Below are 26,615 nucleotides of genomic sequence, written 5' to 3' on the forward strand. Positions count from 1 at the left end.
GAGGTTTTTCTATTTGCTTATTCAAATTTGAAGACAATTCTATGTTATTATACTATATGGATCTGTATGCACCTGCACCTTGGGGTGACCCAAGTAGGAACATGGAACACTGTGAATTTTAATGAGGACAGCCTTTATTAAAAGATATGCAAAATAGAGGTAATTGTGTAGGTGCTTTCCGGATTCATGTGTGGAATACTGAACCATATTATTCTGAAGAAGTTTTGGAATTGTTTGCATTTTAGATAATTAAATGCACTGTTATTTTAAAGCAAAAAACTTAAACAGATTATTAGCCATAAATGATAACCCCAGAATTAAGGCATGGTTCTGCAAAAGTTGATATAAACTAGTGAATTTTGGAGGAATTGAATCTGATTAGCACTCATGTGGTGTCATCACAGTGCATGAGCACAGCAGTGGTTGAGAATCCTGGCATGTTGGCTTGTAAAACCTTCCTAGCAGCCAGCCCTCTAAGCACGGAGTTGTTTCATCCTGTTCTAGAGTGACTCATACACTGTGTTACTCATGGTGACTAACCTTTTCATCTTAGTTTTGTGTTAACTATTTCTTAAGATTCTGGATTGGAATGGGTGGCCATTCAGCACGGTTGTTGTCTGGAGAGAACAACTACTGACGGAGACAAGGCCTCCCCAAAATCACATCATAGAGCATTGAAGTCACTGCAGCCCTGGCCTTGTCCTCATCTTTGCAGTTGGAAGAAGTAGGACTGATACAAAAACCAGACTGCTAATTAATTATTAGCTCATTAGAGGCACAGTGCATGAAAATTCATGCACTGGAAGGGAGGGTTCCTCAGCCCGGCCTGCCCCCATCTCACAGTCTGAGACTTGTCTGTACCTTGTGCCAGCCCTGAGCAGCATGGCAGCCATGATCTGTGGCTTGTCTGTGCCTTGGGCTGGCCTTGGGCGGCTGGGCAGCCACCATTCAAGGCTTGCCTTTGCCTCAGGCATCACTGGGCAGCTGCCATCCTAGGCTTGCCTGCGCCTCGGGCTGGCCCTGGGTGGCTGGGGAACTGAGGGGACTGGGGGACTCCGGAGGTACGCATGCGAAGCAGCCAGTTCCTCCTGGCGCCGGGCCTGGCCATGGTGCATACCTGCCACCCCGGTGGGCTGAGGGGACTAGGTGCTGCCATCTTGTGACCGTGGGTGCTGTCATCTTTGAGGGCATGGCAGTCAATTAGCATATTCCCTCCTTATTGGCTGTGGGCACCATCTTTGTGAGGGTGTAATGGTCAATCAGCATATTCTTTCTTTATTAGATAGGGTAATTACCAAATGTTTGCCAATCAGGCTTTTCCCTTCTGTTATCAAGGTCACTGTTGAACCTAGAATCCTGTCAAAGATAGAGAGTTTCACAAGAGATTTCATTTCAAGATTGTCTCTGTCCCTTACAGCAGAAGATCTTACAGAGACAGTTTTTCCACTTCCTCAGACAGGGCCGGAATCTAGGTTTTCTTTTTCTATGCTTCATGCTGACCGTTCCTTCTCCAGTTCTGATGAGAATTGTGATGGTTCACAATCAAATTCTGATTCTGCTCTGGGTGTAATAACAACTTTTTAGACTAATACATTTACTGACTCTTAGTTTATTTCCACGCATATTCAATATTCTCCTTATTTTATTTTCTAAATTTCTTCTGGGAGTCGCCCAGTTTCCTGTCTCTGTGGGTTTTGAGAACAGCTCCCATCTGCATCTGGATGTACCTGGTGAGGATATCTAAGCAAGGAGAGTCATGCTACTAAGTACATCATCATAGTCTCCTGTAACAGACCACCTGGACATGATGGATAGATTTCTTAGGATTGCAGTCATTGTATCCCCAGGGACTTGGCGTGCGAAGGATAGCCTAGTTGTTTTCTCCTACAGGTTTTGCATGATGGGTTCTTTTTGAAGTCTTCTTAAATGAATTGGCTCTTTTCCCCATAGAGGCTTTCTAGGCCTTTCATATTTACTAGACTCTAAGTTGATACCATTTAGCTTTTACTCTTTTCCTCTCCTTATCAATTCTAACTCCAGGCCATATTACCACCTTCGCAGAGGAAGTGTACCTGACTCACTGAATTTTTTGCCTCAACTTTCACCATCATATTTGGCAGCCTTTCATCTCTTCATCTCCAAAGTTCTCTCCCTCCTTTTCTCCTCACCCTCCCTACCCCAAACTTATATGGGATGCTTTCTTTGAATGTAACATGTTAAGATGTTCTCTACCTCTCTGTCTTTATAGTAACTCTCATCTTTGACCACTTTCCAACTGCGATATGTTTTATGCCTCTTTACTGGTGCAATTTTTACTCTATTTTTATTCCTTTCTTGCTAGACGATGAGCTCCTTCAGCATCTCCGAAACTTCACACTACCTGGCATATAACTGTTATTTCAAAGGCAGCACAGATTCGTTGTCATTTCCCCTCAGTTTGTTTCTTTTCTTCATTGAACAAACTCTAATGAACATCTATTATGTTTTAGGCACTTTTATTGGAACTGTGAATACAGTGGTGATCCAGATAAAAATCGTCCCTGTTCCTACTGAACCTAGAGTATATGGCTGGGGTTTACAGAACAGGAAATATTCAGTGTATACAGAAAAGGAAAGTACAATGTAGTCCATTGCATGCTCCATCTGTCATCAACACAATTCTAGAGGCTTTATAAGGCTGATATTTTTTCTTGTGCTTTCTTCAAAAAGCTGTTTGGAGATGTTAAGTGTGAAAATGTGTTTCTTTTTGAAAACAAAATGGTTTAAGCATACAGAATCTAAACTGAATAAAGGAGATGGAAAGATAAGCATCATTTCTCTAATTTTAGCTTCTGAAGACATGGACAAAAAGAAAAGATTGTTTTACATTATTAATCTACCTACTTTATTTTTTTAAATCTAGAATTTTCCCTTTTACTCTAAAGAGCTATGTAAGAAATTGTAAGTCATTAGATACATCATTTATTAAATCAGCATTGTTAAAAGTGACTTTAATAGGACTAGCATCAATGGTTTTGATGATACACCAATTCAAAACTGTTAACTTTCCTCCTTTTATCTTGCTTTCCATAAAGCACCACTTAAGAGATTAACATCTGTCCTAAACTGGACATGTTTTAAACAAATTTTTATATGAGCCCCAGATGGGGAGTTTATCTCAACATCCAAAGCATCATTACATAATATGCACCTAGGATATTTTCAATGAATGTTCATGAGATGAACATGAAAAAAATATAATTACAGCCGAAACCAGTTTGGCTCAGTGGATAGAGCGTTGGCCTGCAGACTGAAAGGTCCCAGGTTTGATTACGGTCAAGAGCATGTACGGTACCTTGGTTGCGGGTACATCTCTGGTAGGGTTGTGCAGGAGGCAGCTGGTCGATGTCTCTTTCTCATCAATGTTTCTAGCTTTCTATTTCTCTCCCTCTCTGTAAAAATTCAAATATATATATATATATATACACACACACACACACACACACACACACACACACACACACACACACATATATATATATATATATATATATATATATATATATATATATATATATATGTTGGTACCCAACTTATAGCCAAAGCATAATTTTGAATTTAATTTTGTTGGCAGGAATCTTTATTCAAAAACCTTAATTTTTTTGTATCATTTTCTTTAAAGTACTTTCATTTTTAAAATAGGCTGACATTGGTAAAGCCAGGGAGAGCCAAATTTTAATGGTGGATAGAACAATACCTCTCTTTAGCTACTTTTGCTAATTAATAATAATGATTATTGCTGGCATGACTCAGTGGTTGATTGTTGATGTATGAATTAGGGGTTCATGATTTCGTTCCTGGTTAGGGTTCATGCCTGGGTTGTGGACTTGACTGTGCAGGAGGCAGCTGACCAATGATTCTCTCACATCATTGATGTTTCTATTTCTCTCTCCCTCTCCCTTCCTCTCTGAAATCAATAAAAAGTTTTAAAATGATTGTGAGATTTTTCTAAAGTATGTTCCTCAGATTGTTAATAGTTAACCCTCCAAAAGAGTGGAGGTCAAATAAGTAAGATACTGAGTTAGATGAGATTAAACAAGGTCACGATTTCTTAAATTTGAAGGTAGGTACAATATACTGGGGATATTATTCACATGAAGATTCATGAGTCAGTAGATTGGGTGGGGTCTGAATTTCTGAGTTTCTTACAAGCTCTAAAGTGTTGCCAGTGTAACTGGTTTGCAGATCACAAATTAAGTAACAAGGTTTTCAGGAATCTTTAAGAGGAAGCATGCTCTGCAGTGTTTCCCAGACTTACCTTGTTTTTGACATACTGAAAGTGGCCTGTGCACCATAACTCAGAGAACTTTGAATCTTAAATTGCACCTTTCAAATTACAAATGAATTTATAAGTTAAATAGAACTCTAATGTAGAAATTCTAAAAAGTTTAATACAGAATTTCTACATTATTTTTAGCTAGAAGGAGGGGCCTAGTACACATCCCAAGACACTGAAAAACCATTTAGCTAGTTCATGTAAAAAGAAAAATCAGCCCTAACCAGTTTGGCTCAGTGGATAGAGCTTCGGCCTGCAGACTGAAGGTCCCCGGTTTGATTCCAGTCAAGGTCATGTACCTTGGTTGCAGGCACATCCCCCGTAGAAGGTGTGTAAGAGGCAGCTGATCAATGTTTCTCTCTCATCGATGTTTCTAACTCTCTATCCCACTCTCTTCCTCTCTGTAAAAAAAAAAAAAAAAAAATTAAATTAAAAGAAAGAAAAATCAGCCTAAACTGGCCACCACTACATAAGATAGCAGGTTGTTACTAGATTGTATGCCTTTTATTTTTAATACACCATTACTAATATTTTTAAATGCCAAAGTCCTTAATTAAACAATTTTATTTTTATTGCCTGTAGTAATTCACTTAAAAATTACCATTTCTAAATCCTTGTCTGTGCTGTGCTAGCGATTTTGCTACTTTAATCTTTTTGTTAACACTAGCATTTGATATAAAAAAAACTAATAAGAATAAATCTTTTATTTAAACAGCTTGAGATTTGATACAGCTTACTATATCTTTAATTGCAAATAATATAAAACAAGTCTAGGGAGATTTTTGAGGAATTTATTGAAGCTAAAGCAAATTTTTAGATGTGAAAGCTTAATTAAATTAATTAATGCATTATTGGTAGGCTTTTGCCCACCTGGGTCCTTCTGCTGCACATGTTGTCCCCTTTTATACATTCCTATTCAAACACTTCTGTGAGCACCTGCTTTCTGTTTTTGAACTCTTAGTGCCTTTTATTGCAGTTGTTTGTTCATTTGTCTTGTCTCTCCTTTTAGAGTGTAAATTGGATTAGAGGTCAGGGTCTTAATATCTTTATACTTTCAATAACACTATGGTATAGTACATAAGTGGAAGATCAAGAATTCATTGAATAAATTATATTTTATAAAGTAATTCAGTGTGTAAAATTGAATTTTTTTATCTTAACAATTTTAAAAAATAATGTAAATTATTTTTTCTTGATCCTCATTTCCTGTCTTGACCGTTGTATTAGTATCACTTATTCATCTTACATCCTACATCTAAGTGGCTCAGTGATTTTTAAATTTTTTGCAATTCTAGGATGCAGGGAGGCTCTGCCGCTGATCTTGCCTGGCTACTCAGGTGGCTGTCGTCTGCAGTTGGTCAGGTCACTTTCCAAGAAGGCCTGAGGTCTTGGCTGGAGTGGCTGGGATCCCTGGGCCTCTGCTCCATGGAATCTTTTAATCCTGAGCTCACTCATATCCCAGTGATCTCAGAAGACAAAGCTGAAGGGCCTTGTAAGATTGAGCCTCAGACGTTGCACAAGATCACACCTGTCACATTCTAAAAGTCTCAAGAGGCCAGCTCTGCATTCAAGGGTGGTGGTGGGCTTCACCTCTTCCTGAGAAGACAGGAAAAGCACAATGACCTGGAGTTACTCTGTATGTATTTCTCCCCACTAAATTAAATAAGACCATTAGTATAATCTTATTTGCTTCAGCTCCTCATTCCTCTTGTGGATATCATGTGGAGTTTAGACTTAATCTTCAATTTTCTGAATTAATTGCTTAGCACTCTTGCTTGTGCCCTAATCCTTTCTCTTTCAAATGTGCTATTTGGTTGGAGAACTTCCTTTACAAGGTTGTTGAAACCGCAAACTTTGAGTCCTGGTATGTCTTAAAATGCCTTTATTTTGACTTCATATTGGAATCATAATTTTTGTTCATTATCGGAAGCTATTGCTATATCTGCTTTAGTTGAAAAGAGGTCTGATGCCAAACTATTTCTCATTCCTTTGTAAGCAGTTTGTTTTTCCTCCACGGTAACAATTACAATCTTTTATTTGTCCTTGGAACCAAAAAAATTTCCATGGATTGGGTTTGTCTACATGTAGTTCATTTGTTTCATTTATTTTTTCCCCCACTTATTGGCACTTCTTAAATGATTTGTCTTTAGCTCCAGAAATTTTCATTTAGTTTTTTTTTTTTTTTAAGTATTCTCTTTTTTTCTTCTCTTTTTAGTACTATTAGGAAATAAACATAACTCCAGGATTTAGTCTATAGTCCCCAAATGGTTTATCTTTTTATCTCTCTTTTTTTAGTCTCCAAGAAAATTATTTAGGTCACTTTTATGGGATACTCTTTAAAAAACATTATTTCATTGATTGAGATTTTTGTTTTTAGCCTATAACTTTTTTTTTTTTTTTTTTAAATAGATCTCTGGCTATTTCTTTTCATTGCATACAGCTTTTGAGTGAAACACAGAGGATATTCTACCTATTCCATTTGTTCTGTTTAGGGAATTTGGTCTCTTGGACATCAGTCTCTGGCTAAGGCCCTGTTCTGTCTAGATCACTTCTTTGCCTGTGGCAGGTGTTTGAGCATGTGCAGGACAGAGGCTGGCCACTGAGCTGCTCTATCTTTCTACCCTTGAGCTTCTGATCTTGACCTATTCCTAAGAGCCTAGAGTCTGGTATTCATGACTCTGAACAACTCTCCCATCAGCTGCTTCAACCTCTAAAGCAGCCCTTTTCTCTTTGTGTTACAGTTTTCTTGGGTTATTTTGTTGTAGTCCTGCAGCCATTATTTATCTGACTTTTTGGTAAATTAATGGCCTTTTTAAAATGTCTAGACTAGTTTTCTTATCCTAAAAAAAAAAAAAAAAAAAAAAAAAAGAGAAAATACCTTTTATTTCATGACATTATGAATTGAAAGGGTGGATGTGTATATTCATCTTGTGTCTTGATATAGTTATCCTCCTCAGAGTTTTAACTACATCTTTACATTATTATCTCCATTGAGTCTTTTTTTAAAAAAAGTATATTTTAATTGATTTCAGAGAGGAAGGGAGAGAAGAAGAGAAAGAAACAGTGATGAGAGGTAATCATTGATTGGCTGCCTTCTGCACACCCCACACTGGGGATCAAGCATGCAACTTGGGCGTGTACCCTTAACCGGAATCGAACCCGGGACCCTTCAGTCTGCAGGTTGACGCTCTCTCTATTGAGCCAAACCAGCTGAGGGCTCCATTGAGTCTTTTTTACATCATTTAGCATGCCAGGCTTCTCCTTTCTCCTCACTAACATGCCACAAAGAATCCTACCTCCTAAGAAAAATAGTGAACCTGTAGCACTTTCCAAAAAGAGACTTCCGTTTTCCCTTTTTTGCTCTCCATAAGAAAGATGATTTTTTTTTGAAAAGTTGAAAGTAGCAAAATGAAATCTATATTTATCCAACACAGAATTTTCACTTTTTATTAACAGTTTTTCAATATGTAGCTATTGTTAGAGAGACAATATCAACACTTGGCATAACTCCAGGGAGGTCCATTCACATAGAATACAATGAGAACTGCTGCCTCCAGGTGTAAGCAGTGCTGACCCTGAGGTTATGTATTAGCCAGGGGTTTATTTTCAGAAATTTTAATTCAGTGGTATATGGGGTCGAGAGCATTCTGTTTTGTAATGAAAACCCCTTATTATTGAAATGAATAAAATTGTTTTTTGTGTAGTTTTATAACCAGAAATAGTTCGGTTGAAAAGCATTTTGCCGTTCCTGTGGTTATATATTAATGCCTCAATGTAGTATGAATTTGAAATTTTCTAATTACTAAAGAGGTTGAGCCGAAAAAAATTACATATTTATTTGATAGGGGCAGAAATAGAATGTTAGGGAACCAGGTAGAATTGTAAGAAATACTAATCATGCTCTGTTAACCGTGATTGTTTTGTTCTGATTAAAGAAGGCACATTCTAACCTGGCTCTCAGCAGCACCTGGAAGCTGGGAGCTCACCTAGAAATGCAGTCCATCCCTCTCATTTGGAGCTGCCTGTTATCATGGAAAGATAAACAACTTCATTGCAGAAACCAGAATAGCCAGCCCTTTGCAGATCCCCAGCCCTTGCATATCACTAAGCCCTTTGAAGATCCCCAGCTCTTTTGCTTACTTACAGACCTTTTAAGTCTCCAGCCTGCTTACCTGTTAACTGCATATTTGGCATACCTTTTGGCTACTTCCCTATGTAATCTTTGTACTTCTACCCAATATAAGCAGTTGGTTTGTGGTGAGGTGCAGAGCAGATTTTTGTGGATGACCTGTTGCTCTCCCATACTGCTGGCAATCCTATAAAATAAAACGCTAATATGCAAATCGACCAAACAGCAGAATGACAGGTCGCTATGATGCACACTGACCACAAGGGAGCAGACACTCAACACAGGAGCTGCCCCCTAATGGTCATTGTGCTACCACAGGGGGAGCACCACTCAGCCAGAAGCTGGGCTCACTGCTGGCAAGTGCCAAGGTAGTGGCTAGAGCCTCTCCCGCTTCCACAGCAGCGCTAAGGACCCAGCTGGCGGATATCCCCTGAGGGGTCCTGGACTGAGGGAGGTTGCTGGCCAGGCTGAGGGACGCATGGTGCTTCACCCCCACACCCCTGCACAAATGTCTTGCACCGGGCCTCTAGTTTGGAATAAACCCTCATATATGATTCAACAGTGTCTCTGCTGAATTGGCTCAAGTAGTGACAGGCAGCATGGACCCATTGTTTGTCTGATTAGGTTTATGTTGCATTGTGTGCCCACCACCAAAAGTCAAATCATTTTCCATCACTATATATTTGGTCCCCTTTACCATTTACTAATTCTCCCACTCCCTTCCCTTAGGTAACCAGCATACTGTTATCTGTGTCTATGATTTTCAGTTTTATATTCCACCTATGAATGAAATTATATGCTTCAGCTTTTCCTGCCTAACTTATCTCGCCTAGTATAATATTCTCAAGGTCCATCCATGTTGTCCCAAATGGCAGTATTGCATATTTTTTTATGGCTGAGTAGTATTCCATAATATATACTATTTTGTGCCACATCTTTATCCAATCCTCTATAGAAGGACACTTTGGTTGTCTCCATGTCAACCAAAGTGTCCAGTGAATAATGCTGCAATGAATAGAAGTGTTTTGGAGTTTCTCATTAGATACCCAGAAGAGGGATTTCTGGTTCATATGGTAACTCTATTCTTAATTTTTTTTAAGAAACGGCCATACTGTTTCCCATAGTGGCTGTACCAGTTTACGTTACTACCAGTAGTGAATGCGGGTGCCTTTTCCTCCAAAACTTTCCAACATTTGTTATTGCCTGTCTTGTTGATAATAGCCATTCTAACAGATGTAAGGTCATATCTCATTATAGTTTCGATATGCCTGTATGTTCTAAATCTAAAAAATGTAAAACATTGTATCTCTCAGCAAATTAAATTTAAAATACAATGACAGTCTGCTTTGCTCACATTATGTAAACATTTTTTTCTAATTCTTTAACTATTCTCTGTTATTGTTTTTTTTTGTATTACATGTTAAATGTAGACTCTAATAGATATATTTTTTTAATTTTTATTTTTGAAAACAATACATTTCCTGTAATGAAAGTCTGTGGTAATATATTTCCTCAGCTTCTATATGTCTAGAGAAGTTTTTATTTCTCTTTCATATCTAAAATAAAACTTTGCTGGATATATTATTCTTGGCTGATAAATCTCTCTTTCAGTAGTTTAAATATTTGTTTCCATTCTCTACTAGCTTGTGGAGTTTCTGTCGAGAAGTCTGATGATAACCTAAGGGCTTTCCCTTACAGGTTTTTTTTCTTCTTTTCCCTGGTTGTCTTGAGAATACTTCCTTTGTCATTAATTTTTATAGTTTTAATACCCTGTGTATTGGAGAAGGATTGTGGTAATAAGGTTTCTATTTGCTTCTTGGACTTGAAAATCTAGCTCTTTCCATATTTAACTATTTGTATAGTCTCTTTGTTCCCTTTTCTGTCTCTTCTGGTATGCCTATTATTATGCCAGTCTTCTTAAGTTTATTGAGAGTTATTTTGTGATCTAACATGCAATGTATCCTGAAGAATGTTCCATGTGCACCTGAAATGATGTGTATTCTGCTGTTTGGGATGAATGTTCTATCCATCTTGTCCAATGTGTCACTTAAGGCAGGTGTTTCCTTCTTTATTTTCTGTCTGGATGATCTATTGTATTTATCATGGTTAGTGGGGTGTTAAAGTTCCCCACTATCACTGTTATACTGTCAATCTCTTTTGTCATATCTGTTAATATTTGCTTTATGTATTGAGATACTCATGATTGGGAGCATAAATTTACAAGTGTTATATCTTCTTCCTTTATTGAATCCTTTATTATTATGAAATTCCCTTCCTTGCCTCTTATTACAGCCTTTGATATAAGTATTGCTACCCCAGATGGGTTTTTTTCTCCCCTCATTTACATGAAATATCTTTCTTCATCCCTTCACATTCAGTCTATGTGTGTCTTTAAATCTGAATCTGAAGCAAATATCTTGAAGGCAGCATATGTACAGATATGTTTTTATTTATTCAGCCACTCTATGTCTTTTGATTGGAGCATTTAATCCACTTATATTTAAAGTAATTATTAGTAAGCACATACTTATTGCAATTTTGTTAAATGTTTTCTGGCTGTTTTTGTAGGACTTCTCAGTTCTTTTTCTCTTGCTCTCTTCCTTAGTGATTTGTTGACTTTATTTCCAGCCCCTTCTCTTAAAACTTTTTGTGTGTATCTATTATGGCTTGTGGTAACTAAGACCTACACTAATAAAAGAGAAACATACAAATTGACCATCACCACTACACCCACCAGCCAATCAGTAGTGAGTATGCAAATTAATCCAACAAAGTTGTGGCGGCCATGGAGCTGGAGCGAGCAGGAGGCTTTGGTTGCCCACAGTGATGGAGGAAGCCAAGCTCTTCCCCATCCCTCACCCCCTACCCTCCACCCCCATCCCCGATGCCTTGTTCGGCCCTGGCATCCGCTCAAGGCTACCAAGTTTCAATTATGGAAGATAAATAAATCCCAGATACCTGCTTCCAGCCGGCCCTGGCCTCCACTCGAGGAGGCACTGGGGGGAAAAAAAACCCAAAAAAACAAAAACAGGGAGGGGGGAATAGGAGGGGCAACACCTCAGTAAACTTCACATTAATTCAGAATGTAGATGTCTTGTCTTACTGCTAGCCTCAAAATTCAGAGAATTCCTATTTTTCATACCCAATGCAGGATCACTTCTGTATCATCCCACTACTACCGGTAGATCTTCTGAGCTGTGATTAACAACCTCTCATGATGGGGAATATAGCATTTTTGGAGGCCAGTTTTTGAAATTTTGGACATTTGAGTGGTCCAAAAGGAAAGACCATCCTGGGCTTGCCTTCATGGCTCCAGACTTTAACTTTGATTAAAAGTAATACAATCATTAGCCAAATTTGACTCTGTATAAAGAGAATAATGATATAATCTGATACAAGTTTGTTACAAACATTAGTTTTTTGACTAGCTCTGAAGATCATAGCCTAAAAAAATCTAACCTTGTTTGTTCATGACAGCGTTTGTACTTAATCTGCTGGGTTTTTGTTGTTTGTTTGTTTGTTTTCCTGGTCATAATTTCTCCTTTTTGTCTATTAGCTGTTCTTCCTGTGTCACTTGCCAAGGCTTGAGCTCATACAAAACTGGAGCTATCATTCATTTCATCTCCATATCTGTGTCTGGAAATAATGACTTGAGTCCCTTTACTGTCCTCTTTTGAATGAATATATTATACATGTGTCCATTCCTGCCAATATGCCACCATAACTGAAAGAGGATGTGTCCCAAAGAGCCTGAAGGAGAGCTGTGTGCTCATTTGTCTACTTCTTTCTATTATCTTAAATACTAATATCAGTACAGTATAAGATCACCGTGGCTGCAGAGTAGCCTTGTCTCATTCATGACTCACTCATTCTCTCTTGACCTTAAAGTATCTACATCTTTTTCCCAATGTCCTGCTTAGCTAACCTAAACACAAGACCTAACATTTATTCCTATTGTTTTATCTTATAGAGGCAGCTCATTACTGTAGTTTAGCAACATTATTTATATTTTAATTTTATATTTTGGTAAATTCAATATTCTCAACATTATTGAAGAATTTGAGCATGCCTGTGTATTATTATTATTATTTATATTATGGATATAGTTTTGGTTAGATTGTGTAAATATTAGACCTCCCTGGCATTATATTAGAAATCTATAGGGTGATATTTTTCATTCAGCTATTTAGAGATCGTGAGAGTCAGCAGTAGCCTGTGCCAGCCCCATTTGCTTATAATGTCGTAGGTGCTTTCTAACATGATGCATGCCTCCCTGGAGTCTAGACACACTGCATTTCCGTGGTTACATTGCCAAAGACAAAGTAGACCAGCATAATGTGACTTTTCTTTGGTATGCCTCTTTTTAGTTCCTGCAAATCGTCTCTTGGATTAAATCCTTTTAAAGAATCTCACCTAAGATTTATGTCTAGCTCTCTAGTTTGTAACATGAACAGAGTCTACTTTCTGCTTTCCAAAAACAGAATTGGCATTTTCCTACTTCCAGTTTTCTGTGACTCTCCAGAGAGCCCCCAAATGTTCCAGAAGCCTATTTGCAAGTTTCCCCAGGTTCCTAGAATGCTATCATTCAAGCCAGGCAAGTTGAGGTCACTGAGGCCTAATTTTTCACCATCTCTTTGCCACAAAAGTACTCAGTGCTTTTTTCCTTTGCTCTAGTGGGAAGATGTTATAATATTTTTCTGTGACTCTAATCTTTGCTTGGGTCCTGCAACTCTTTAAATTGTTATGAGAACTACAAGAAAATGGGCAACCTTAATAGGTTTGTCACTTGTCATTATTGTGGTATCCCTCCTTTGCCCAGTGTTGGTTGTAGTATTTGGGGGCTGTTCCAGAGATGAGGGATGGGAAAATTGTCTCGCCCTCAGTTATGCATGGGTACTGTGGTCATCATTCTTCATCTCATGTGTGTTAATGATTACTGGTAATATCTCCTAGTCTTTGAGGAATCAGAGAATTAAAACATCATCCCTGCCTGTGAAAATCCTCTGCTGCTGAGTAGTATCTTCTTTTACAAAGGTATACTCTACAACCTCTGTCCATCAGCTTCTGTGCTGTTATTCCATCGCTTGTATCTTGCTGTACTTTGGCTTGATCCATTCATATTTTGCTGCCTCGGCTAGATGATGAGTCACTAGTGGTCAGTGACATGCCTGTGCCTGTGTCCCCTTAGCACCTCCTGATCACGTGGTCAAAGCAGTACTCAGAAAATGTTCATCCAGTTTCATCAATTCTGGACAAAGTTATCATGATAAGTATCTTGAAATTGTGGTACACCAGAGTGATGGCATATAATTACAATAATAGAATTCTGTATCTTTCTTTAAGCAATGAGGCTCCTCCTCTTTTTGGTAAAGAATTAATAAATACTTTCTCAGTGATGTTTCTAGATCTCCTTTTCCAGATTCTCTTTGTTCACTGAATTTTTGCTTCTCTTTTTCTAACATATTGGTTATTTCATGGTACTATACTCTTGACATTTTAAATTTTTGATTCTTGGCATTATTTGTTTCACTGTTGCATAGTAACATTTTTGTTCTTTGCAACCATCTGCTTATTTTAAGGTGTGTAATTTTTCAATGGCATGGAATACTTTTATATCTTTAAATGTTTTTAGAGACAAATCTAAGATCTTTATGTGCATTATTTTTCTTCTTGGTAGACCTCATATTTTGTCTTTAATGAGCACTCAGTAAGTGCAGAAGTGGGTTATTTTATAGTGGATGATGTTTGAAGTGTATTTTACTAAAATGTAGATTGTCATAAAAATCATTCCATTTGTTGTATAAAGAATTAGTAAGGCCATTTTTTATAAGTGAGGAAAGTGGGGCTCAATGAGGTCCTCACTTGTCCATGATGACTTAGGTTGTGATCCTAGCCCTATTTATTCAGGTCTGAAGTGTTCATACTTGAGGAAACTCCTTGCCAGCTATCTGTCCCCCTGAGCCTTGGGCACCAGGAAATCGGAGATGGAATATTCATCTGTTAGAGCAGAAACTTGTCAGACCCATTACCTGTTTCAGCCTGTTAATATGACAAGAATAAAGCAACCACTCACAGAAAATTGGAGCCTAGAAATATCTCCACTGATTTGGAAGTCAGGAGAGTGAGAAATAAGTTGGAGGTTCAGGTGGTATGCACCTCCCCAACTCCTCCCCACCCCCCACCCCCCCCTTTTTTTTTTTTTTTTTAACATTATGATTTTTGGGGAAAACAATAACAGGCTGATACTGAAATTTGAGGGGGCTGGGGAATCCCTAGATCATACTTCAGAATTGAACATTAAAAAGGTTTGATACAAAGTTAAATACAACAATAGAATAATTTTTAGTAGGAAACTATAAATAATGTCAAGAACAATATTTATGTTCTTAGATATCTGTATATGACTATTCAGAGTAAAACACTGAACAAACAAGGGCTCATGAGCCTCATAGCACTTGGTTAGATTTGCCTAGTGTCTAGAACCAGACATGGAAATGATGGTCATCCTTCATTCACATTCACGCTTATTCAGCAAACATTATTTGAGCACCTATTATATATATGCCAGGCTAGTTTCACAGTATGGTAGATAGATTTTGCTCTCAGGCTGATGGTCAGAGAGACTGACATGTTAAACAGGTTATTAAAATATGTACATTTTAGGTGGGTATCTTTTCCTAATCTTTTTTAAACTTATGAGAAGTCTGCATCAGGTCAGTAAGTCTCTGGCAAGCACATCACTCTCTGTGTGTGTAATCCTAGGAGAGACACTTGTCTTCTGCCTAGAACCCAGTCTGCTGTCATGAGCTGTGAGCCTGACAAATGGTTTCTGTTGTCAACAGCTCCCTATAGCCATTGTCATCTTTGACTAATCTGATTCTTCTAAGGAAACCAAACTAACTGTAATATTCTACCAAAAATATCGTTATTAATTATTAATGCCTTGCATTTCTTTTAAGTATAGCAGACTTGTGTTTATGTTCAAGCCTTCCTTAAGTTTTGTAACCTTTTTTCCTATTGCCTAAGCCTCTTCTGTAATTGGTACAGCATTTGTATCTTTGTAGCTGTCTTCTTGTGTATATACTTTTCTGAAAACTGGCTCTTATAGCAAATACAGAGTGTTTATTGTTATTTGTTTCATAAGAATCATATTTACTTATTGGTTATCTGATTACAAGGCTCACCAATTTAACAAGCTCCTAACAACTTTATTGTCCTTAGTCTATTTTTAATTTAAGAGCCTTCTTTTCCAACCCTTTTCATGACTTTTTTTTTTTTTACTATGATGTCTAAATATTCTCTTAGTATTTTTTATCATTACATTTAAATTTATTTTTTAATATTTGGAAATACTATACATTTGGCCTTAGATGTTGACTTCTAAAAATCAAATAGCCTTAGGGTATTGTGACCATTGTGTGTAGAAGTCTGTGGTACTTCCTAGGAACCAGCTACAGATACTAGGAAGAGACCTGGAGAAAGTGCTAACTCTTTGCCTGCTTGCTTGCAGGAGGAATGCCAGCTCCTGAGCAGGCCTCACTGGTGGAGGAGGGGCAACCACAGATCCGCCAGGAAGCTGCCTGCATTGGCCCAGGCATGGAACCCGAGACCACAGCCACCACTATTCTAGCTTCTGTGAAGGAGCAGGTAAATCCTCTTTTTGGAATTTGCAATTAATTATTTCTTCAATGCCTTTAAAAATTAATCTTTGGATGTGTTTTAAATTTGTCTAACGTCCTTGACGCCTTCACGTTTTCTAATTATAAGGTGTTTACATCCCTGAGTACATTGGGATGACTGGCATGTAGAGCTGCTCCAGGTGCCAGTCAGAATCGGAACATGCAGGATACTTGTGCGTCTGCAAGTAAGGACAATATTGATGGTGATCGGTGTCTGTCTCCCCCATTGCAGAGTGTGTGCATGCGCGCAAAGCTTCGTCAAGCATAGTCACATTGTTAACTTCTCTGCCAGGACTCTGGCAACCTTTGGCCTGTAGTGTTGAACCTTTAACATGGGTATTATATAGGACTGTCTCTGTGATTTTTGGATAAAGGCTATATTTGTTGTGTTTGTCTGAATCTAAGTATATTCATTTTGTGAGCTAGTGTTCTAATACTTGTCAAACTGTGCCAGTTTGCTTCAATGTCATATTTATGTTGTTTTTCTTAAGGCCCTTAATACTGTTTATCCTCCAAACCCAAGTAGCCTTCTAAATTAGAACTTAAAAATTGGAATTTCTAAATTTAATTTTTTATGCTTTAAAAGTTTCATAAAGTGAATTTAATATTAAAGCTACAGAGATAGACTTCAATCCCTCCCTTCAAAACAAAACAAAAATATACATCATTTGTGAGAGTTAATGTGCTGGATATAATCTAACTAAAGTCTTAAAAATCTTATGATTAACTCTCTGGGTCATTTTTTTCTCAAGAGTTATAAATGTAGATATATATTTGCTGGAATATTTTTTTAAAAATCAATATTGGCAGTTCAAATGACCAATGAGTACAAATAGTAAAGAATTTTTTTAATACCTCTTTATTTACTATTGCTATAAAATAGGTGTGTGTTATGAACTATGACATATGTCTGACATTAGAGCTATGTTATTAAGAAAAATGTTTTCACAACTTATTCTAATATTAAGATGTCAAAATATTTGCCATTCCTCCCTGAAATTAGTTTATAAATATCCCACAGCTTAAGAATTTGAGAAGATAAGAAAATTGTAGTTGGTATTGTTTTTGTTTTTTTACCAAACCATAGTTTATCTTTGCTTCTCTCACCTTTAGGGAGGGAAAAGGCACCCTTTTTTAAAAATTTTTATTTTTTATAGTACTTCATGGTTGTCAAGATTTGACCCAAGGAGCTGTAAAATGAAAAGACTCTGATTTATTTGGGGCTCTTAAAGTATACTGCATTCTTGTGAAATATGATGGTAAATTTGTCAAAAGGCCCAGAACTGAATTAAAACTAGAAACTGTTTTTAGTAACCATAGCAACAGGACTTTGTGTTTGTGTTTTGAGACCAGATACCCTGCATGTTGAGGACAATTGGAAACCTATCATCAATTTGGCACTGTAGTTCCTTGATGGCTTCAGATGCCTTCTAAGTTTTAGATTTTGGCAATAAGTAGTGTTCTGAATGGATATTTGGGAGATAGCCAGAAGGGTTTCATTTTTTTCAGGATAGCTAAAAAACAAACAAAAACAAAACAAACCAAACCTCCAAAACCAGATATTTGTTATTTATTAGGAGAATTACCTTATATCTCCTGTTATTTTCTTAGTAGAAGGATATATTCTACTCTTTGCTTCTATTCCTGTTCTAAAATTTTAAGTTCATTAGTATACATTTACAGTCTTTATTCTTAATTTATTTTAAAGTTGCTTTTTCAATATTTAAATCATTTTAAAGTCAGTGGTCAGTCAGTATTTCAATCATTGAAGCCAAGACACTGTATCTATCTCTTGTTCCAAGATACTCATCCAACTTTAAATAACTTAGCTGTAGCTAGTACAGGGTTTTTGTGGCACCAGGCGAGATATTCTGAGATCTCTGCAGTTGACATAAAAATTTCTTAGGACTTTTTAAAAATATGTCACTCCCTATCATCTGCCCAATGAGACACAGTTAGGTAGAAATAAGAAACCTAATTACTATTCATCTTACGTATTTGATTGTATTAGTCTATTAGTCAGAATCTGACATTCTCAGTCTTATTATACTTAAATCGAATAGTTAATATTAGATTATGTCCTTGATCATGTACTGTATCAATAGAACCATATTCTTCGGTGGGTTGCATAATTATACTAGAGAACCGGTGCATGAAATTTGTGCATAGGGTGGGGCTTCCCTCAGCCCAGCCTGCACCCTCTCCAATCTGGGACCCCTGAGGATCAGGCCTAAACTGGCAGTTGGACACCCCTCTCACAATCTTGGACCGCTGGCTCCTAATTGCTCACCTGCCTGCCGGCCTGATCACCCCTCACTGCCTTTGCATGCTGGTCTGATCACCCCCACTCCTCTACACACACACACACACACACCCCCACAACACCCCACCCCATGCCCGCCTGGTCACCCCACACAGTCTGCTGTTCAGTTGTTTGGTCATCCCTCACTAAACCCCCCTGCTGGCCTAGTCGCCCCATGCAGCCTGCTTGTTCAGTCATTTGGTCATCCCTCACTAATCCCCCTGCTGTCCTGGTTGTAGGCAGCCATCTTGTGAAGGTGTGAGGTTCAATTTGCATATCACCTTTTTATTATATAGGATATGCCATACTACTATGCAGTGCTCATAGCCCTGGATTGATGGTATCAGCTCCACTAATTTCAAAGAACAGGCCTTGTTTGATGGCAGCCATATCTCAGGAAGGAAGTTTCCTTAGGGTACGGAAGGAAGAGACTCCTGCAGTGCAACTGGTTGGATGGACTGGGTTCCCATCCTAGCCCCACTACTTAAAGTGTGATATTGGGAAGATTTCTTAACCTCTCTAGGCCTCTGTTTTTGGTAAAATGAGGATAATAATGATTATTAAGGACATTAAATTAACCTATGCAAAATACTTATAATAATGTCTGGCACTTAGTCCTCTTAGTAAGGGTTAATATTACTACTGTAATCTTCATTTCCACATAAGAATAAAAAGCTCTTCTTATACTGTTTTTAAGTATATACTGAGGGTCAGTGAGCCTCCTTTTGACAATTGATCTGAAAACAAGGAAACATTCTGAATAGTGGGCCATATTTCTGTTGTGACAATATTTCGCTTCTGCATGGTATTAAACTTTCAAAACATCATCATGTTGGTCTCACAGATTAGAACAGTTTTAGGTCTATAATATAAGAAATAGAGCATGTGAAAATATTTATAACATGCTGATTTTGTGAAACCCCAAATGTAACATAATATCAAGGTATTTGGTTAAATAATTGGGAAATGATACCTTTTAGTACACAACTGAGGGAAAAGGTGTGCTTTCTTGAATAAAGCACATTCAAGCCACTAAAATAGCTTATACATACTTCCTTACTACCCTGCCCCCCAGACCCCTCATTGCCAATTTATAAAATAATTGGGAAGGAAATAGCAGGCAACCAGAGTGGTCTTGTTAACAAATCATTGGTCTATTACTATATAAAATTGGTTTTAGATTGTCATAAAATAACTAAATCTTCCTCTACATGGCTACATGATGACATTTTCCTAGGATCTAGAAGCCAGAAACTATTCCTATTCCTTGACAAAATGCTGATATTCACATTCCCCTCTCTTTTGTAATGTGATAACCTTTCATATTTATGTCAGTCACATAGATGCATACCTGTGCAATTATATATTTAAAGTCCTTGCTCTTTGGCAGATAAAAGGAGGAGCCTACTTCTGTTCAAAGTGGCACCTCTTTCCTGAAGCCACCTTCACCCACCTGCAGTCAAATCTCCCTCCTGCCCTATAGCACTTTATAGTCCTCCTGTGACTTATCCCATGCTGTTTTGGATTATAAAATCAGCTACTTGAGGACAGAGCCATGTTTTATACGTTGTTTCACACATGTTACCAGCCCCTTTTATAAGTGATTGTTCAGGAAGGGAATGGATGTCTCATACTAGCTATCACATTGTCTCTAACTGCCAGACTATTTTGTGAAGGTAATGGGACCTGGAGCCACATTCATAGAATAGTATTAAGCAAGAGAATAGCACCCAAAAAAACTAATTACCCATCTGTATATTCTTGTCTCTAAGATAGCATGAATTGCATTTATCCATACTGGTCTAGGAATTAAATCCAATCTCTGCGTGAAGCAAACTAAAATTTTATTTCATAGTGATGGTCTAATAATGGCATAAGGTTAGATATTTCATCTCCATCTAACTTAGCTGAATTACGTGTAGGAAATAAAAAGATGTGACTATCTTGGTGATACCAAAGAATATCTACCATCATCCTTTATACCAGGTGATATAGATAACCACTAAAGAAAAGTCAGTTAAGTTTCATGCTTGAGAGAAATATAGTCAACCCGTGGGAATCACGAAGCAAAATGATCCTTGGACTTGAATCTGAAATTACAGGAAATGTCAATTGAACTTTAGGCTACCAGTTTGCTGTAATCAGGATCATCATTTGGCAGGTCCTACTGTTCAGCTCAGCTCTTAGTAAGAGTCCAGGAGTCCATGATGAATGCAGATGTTGGAAACAAGGACTTTAAAAAATAATTATTTTTATTGAATTCAGAGAGGAAGGGAGAGAGAGAAACATCAACAATGAGAGAGAATCTTTTGATTGGCTGCCTCCTGCATGCCCCCTACGGGGGATCGAGCCTGGCAGCCCAGGCACCTGACCTCGACCAAAATCAAATCCAGGACCCTCACTCCGCAGGCTGATGCTCTGTTCACTGAGCCATACCAGCTAGGGTGGAAACAAGGACTTTTTTTTTTTTTTTTTTAAATCCTGATAGTTTTCCAATATCTGGGAAATTTAAGAATGGCCTAGGACATAGCTTAATAAAGTATGTACAGTAAGATAAAGAAATGTGGCCATATAATATCTTAATTAAAAAAAAAAAAAGGTGGCCAAATGTGATGCCTTCAGAGCTCCTGCTGCCATCCCTGTGACTTAGTTAGAGATGTCAGCTGACTTCAGAGGCACAAAGGAAGCAGTTGGCCAGAGCTGTTACTATCAATTGGGAGAGGAAAATACCCTTTAAAACACCATCTGGCCTATCACAGATAGGGTTAGCAATAGCTCTATACAGAATGTAACTTGATTTATGTTTGTAAAATTACACATGTACTGTGTATTTTTACATATACTGTTTTGTTTTCTGTCATGAAGTTGCTTAAATAATTGAGATCTCTTTTTGAACTTGGCCATATTCAGGCACTCTTAACTTCCTTTCTGTTGTTCTCTCATAAACCACATTCCTTGTTTTTGGTTTATGATTTAAGAAGTTTGGAATCCAGATGGAAGGTTGAGGCCATTCTAGAAAATATGAAATGGTAAGCAAGGAAAGATTTGGTAAAACATAATTATATTTGTACTTCTCTTACTGCAGTCCTAATTAGATACTGCATGCACTTTTTTGTTATCTTTGATGAGTGAAAATTGCAGTGTTCTTCATTAGTGAGTCTCTCAAAGAGAACACTACCTTTCAGGATAGTATTTCCACTACTGGGAAAATCCAGTTCTACCTTTGGTATTAACTTAAGTGATATTTAAATTTCAAAGGGTAAAATGAGAGTCACTAGAGATCCTTAATTTTTTGAAGATAAAATAAGGAAATTTGGAGCCCAACTGTGCCCTATTGATATTACTTCATTTTTGCATGGATATGTTAGCCTCAGTAATTACACACCCTTCCTGTATGGCAGAATGCCCAGAACTGAACAAATTCCAGCACAATTATTTACTTTATTCCTCTGAAACTGAAAAACTCAACTGTTGTGCACCTGCCTTTGCAACTTCCTTTTATTTGGCCCCTACGTTTATTTACAATGAAATAGTTCTCTATGACACACCTCACATGCAGAAGACAGAATTTTATTTCAGCTGTAAAGTATAGTCTGTTGTCTAGCTAAAAGCCCTATACTAGAAATACAGTGCCTCAAACTTCACATTTTTCTATTAGTAATTTAGTATTTTTATTTACTTATTGGTAACTGAATTATCCAGTTAATTGTAATTATTGCATGGTGTCTGGTGAAGTCTCCTGTGCCTGCACTGCATCATCAAACACAAGGTAAGATAGTGTTTTTTCTTAGTGATTTCTGTGGAATCTTCAAATTTTCAGCTTTATCTTCTTAATATTATGGAATTGAGGTTCAAAATGAGGTCTAGTGTTAGTGCTCTTATGACACTGGCCAGGACTCAAGAATTCTGAACCTTGATCCTTGGCTGTCAGGAAATCAGCCCTCTTAAATTGCATGTGTTGTGGTCACAGTGTAACATTTTTTCTCTTTTATGTCTTAATCATGTACTATATATCCCACTTCAGGTATTTCTGTGATTAAAGACTACATAGAGTTTGTCCAAAGGGTTTATTTAATATTTGAGTGTTCAAAAAAAATTTTCCCTCAGCAAAATACAGAAGTAGAGTGACAACCATTATAGCTAACATATATTTTAACATCTGCCCATGCTTTCTGAGAGACTGATGGATATTCAGCTGGATCTGTAAGCAAAATTTACCAATCTTATGTATCCCAGGAATACATTGTTAATAACAGTATTCTCTTTTGAGTCAATTGGAGACATTTTTTAGGTGCATTGACACACATCTCCAGGAATTTGAACAAACTCCATTTGGCTTTTCACACATAGCTAGATCACATGTACAAGATATGAAATACATAATAGGTGCCCCAAATATTTATTGGGTTAATGAACTTAGAATGTAAAAATGCTCACTGTCCCTCTATAGTTAGCTTATGCTTGCTTTTAACTACAATAAATAAAATACATTGATTGAAAGCCTATTGTGAACAAAGCTCTCTGTCCAGGAAAGGGAGGGAAGGAAAGGGGTAGGAGACAAAGATGATGTGTTTTATACAGTTTTTACCCTCAGAAGAATGCAGAGACATAAATAGTATCATATACTTTTTAAAACATATATATTTTATTGGTTTTTTACAGAGAGGAAGGGAGAGGAATAGAGAGTTAGAAAAATCAATGAGAGAGAAACATCAATCTGCTGCCTCCTGCACGCCCCCTACTGGGGATATGCCTGCAACCAAGGTACATGCCTTTGACCAGAATCGAACCTGGGACCCTTCAGTCCACAGGATGATGCTCTATCCACTGAGCCAAACTGGTTATGGCATCGTATACTTTTATGTCCAGTAATTGGACCCACAAAGTCCAGAAACATGTCCTGTTACCCCTTTTTTATTTAAGCAGGCTATAGATATATGCTATAATATATCAGTTTTATGTAAATTTGTTAACTTAGGCACTCTTAATTTTAATTTTTACCACTGAATTAGCATTACCATTCTTTTACACTTGAAAGTAATATATTATTTCTTTATTAATACTTAAAATCAACACTGACTTTGCATGTTTAAAATGATAATTTCCTTTCCAGTTCACAATTCCTATTCAGTTAAATTATGAATATATGGAATAATTTTTCCCCTGTACATGCAAACTTTATGCTATTAAATTTGAAATAAGTGACTGCTGAGTTGGTGAAATTAAATGGATGACAGGATCATTCAACATTGAATTCTCTGCACTGCATGATCATTTTTCTTTTTAGAATCACTTCTTGAGAGAAAAATATTTCAGAAACATATTTTTCCCCTCAGGTATAACCCTGAAGTTATGCCATAGCTATAGAAAAATACAGTCTATATTCATGTTTAAGTGTTCTCAATTTCTAAATTGCCATTTTTGTTTCTTTTGCATGATTGAATTAATATGGTCTTATGGCATCTGTTTTTATTTGATGAATGTATTGTTTCCAAGTGATTAGATCTGCAAAGTAATTTAGGATATGATTCTTTTGTTTTAGGCATTCCTAAGAAAAATCATTTAAAATGTATACTTTTTCCCCCAAGTAGTTCAAAGAGATCTATTCTGAGCTTATGAGTTTTTATGTGTTCAAATTTTAATAATACAGGGGTTACAAATAACAGAAACAGTCTGCAAGGAGATTGGAGGAGCACATGATTGAAACTTAAGACAAATGCATGTTATACAATTAACTGCTATATAAATCATTTCAGAGATGAAAATGGCTATGATAAGTTGGAAGATATTTTCTTAGAATTGAGATCCCTTGACTCAAAAAAAAATTTAATTTTAAAAATTATAATTTAAGGCATGTCAATATATAGACTATTTAATATAGACTTTTACATATGAAAATTTCTATAAAGCAGCATGACATCAAAAATGTGTTTATTATGTGGTATTACCTACCCTAATAGGCATATATCTGATTAGTAAATTTTCCCACAATTATTCCTAAACTCTAACTCAAGTTATAGGTCCTTCACCATTGCATGTAAAGGAATTAATTCTTATTATTTTCTCCATATTTAGTATTTCTGTATTTTTTTTTTTTAGAAATTTATTTCCATCATAAAATTGATGTAAACTCTTACTTATCCCCTTTGCAAAATATTTTCATAAATTGTTGAGTTGGTTTTTTAAAAAAAGAGTAACCCTGTCCACCTGTGAACTTAATCAGCACCTTCGTTTTTCTCTTCATGACCTTAGCTACCTCATGTTTCTTATTTTAAAGGTATAACTGTTGGAAGTGAGGTAGTGTGCTGGAGTTTTCCCATTGCAACTTTTCTCATTGTTTCTTGATAAAGTAAATATTGTTTTTGGTTTCATGTAAACTATTAACAGCAGGATCTTGATTTTTTATTTCAGTTAGCAAAATATAATGAGAAAGTGAATTTTTGTTAAATTATTTTATGGAAAAATATATCTTAGTAATTGCTACTTGTTGGCATTATTCTAAACCAATTGATTAGAAGATTTGATAGTCTGTAGATAAGAACATAAAACTTACATTTGTGTAGTGATGGATATAAACAGAATGCTATTAACCTGTTAACCGGGGAGTTCCCTTTTTAATGCAACCTGTAACGGGCGCGTACTCTTTAACTAGGACGTGTCAGTACGTCACGCCCGGAGGACGTAATTTCATATTTTATTTATTTATTTATGCTTAATGAAAATAAATGAAATATATATATATATATATATATATATATATTTTTTTTTGTTTATTTATATATATAAAGCACAAAGGAAAATACAAAATTACAAAAAAAAAAATAGAAAAGAATACTGACAAAAAAAAAATGGACACGTCGAATTAAAAAAATTATAAATTTTACAAACAATGATAAAGATTACAAAAAATAGCCGAAACAGGTTTGGCTCAGTGGATAGAGCGTCGGCTTGCGGACTGAAAGGTCCCAGGTTTGATTCGGGTCAAGGGCATGTATGTTGGTTGCGGGCACATCCCCAGTGGGGGGTGTGCAAGAGGCAGCAGATCGATGTTTCTCTCTCATCTCCTCGATATTTCTAACTCTCTGTCCCTCCCCTTTCCTTCCTCTCTGTAAAAAATCAATAAAATATTTTTAAAAAAAGATTACAAAAAATATATACCGTCCCTCTCGGATCGCAACATATATTTCAAGGACATATTCATACGTCCTACCCGTTGCCGATATTGTTTACGTTTGACGTATTTATAGGTTCCGCTTGGTTAACAGGTTAACATTTAGCTTATCTGAGCAACACCACAAATAGGGAAAATGTATTTTACTGGTGTGAAACTATTTTTTGGTTGGTTTTTAAAATTTAACTTGATAAAACTTCTTTTCATTTCCCATTAAAAACCATGAAGAGACTCACTCTATTGCTAGAACTGAAGATTTCTCCTTTCTGCCCGGTAGAGCGGGATTGAGAAGAGTGGTCAGTGCATCACTAGTTCCAGGCCTGTCATGAGGACAAAGAACCTACATTGGTAGCTTTACTGGGCCTGCCACTTTATGATACAACCCAATTTTGCTCTTTTCTCTCCCAACTACGTACTACTGCCATCACCATACCACCACCACAGGAAACAGACATCAGCCCCTCTAACCCAATAAACCTACAGACAGTACACTGACTACATTTTGAAATAATTTCACATATCTCTTTGTGGTGGGGACCTATCTGTACCAAGATGATTGTATTTTCTAGCTTTTTTAATACTTTCAGCATTGTTTCATTAAAAATGTAGCCCTCATGAGTCATGTGTAAGCCTGAAGAAATATCAAAAGAAGTTGAGAATTTATCACTGCTACAGTGGCACATACCCATCTCTAATCTATCCTTGGCTTTCATAACCTGAATGCAATACAAAGCCAATTGTAATCACACTGACTGACTTATTTGAGCTGGCAGAGCTCACATCAGTATGCTCTCTAAATGTTCCCTTTTGATATATTCCTAAACAAAAGAAGGTTAATGTAGAAATTAGAACTGTCGTATTTTATGACTAGAGCTATGCAAAAAATACGGAGCCATTTCCAATACAATTCTTGTATCTGAAAAAAAAAAAAAAAAAAAAAAAAAGTTCCACCTTTGAGATCCTTTATCCCAGGCTTACTAGAAACGCTCAATAAAATAAAGTAGGTTGGCCACAGTATT

General features: G+C 36.8%; 1 protein-coding gene across 8 annotated transcripts in view; it reads left to right on the forward strand.

Moving 5' to 3' along the window:
- PKP4 (plakophilin 4) overlaps positions 1 to 26,615 on the forward strand; it is a 222,868-nt gene that overhangs the window by 62,026 nt on the left and 134,227 nt on the right. For all 8 annotated transcript variants that reach the window (XM_084891453.1, XM_084891452.1, XM_084891454.1 and 5 more), the window contains one exon: positions 15,955 to 16,091. In XM_084891453.1, coding sequence (XP_084747579.1) covers positions 15,960 to 16,091 — 132 coding nt within the window. In that variant the 5' untranslated portion in view covers positions 15,955 to 15,959. Of the gene's footprint in view, positions 1 to 15,954; positions 16,092 to 26,615 lie in introns of those variants that run through there.

Source organism: Pipistrellus hanaki (assembly GCF_964339955.1).
Source record: "Pipistrellus hanaki genome assembly, chromosome: 8".
Taxonomy (NCBI): domain Eukaryota; kingdom Metazoa; phylum Chordata; class Mammalia; order Chiroptera; family Vespertilionidae; genus Pipistrellus; species Pipistrellus hanaki.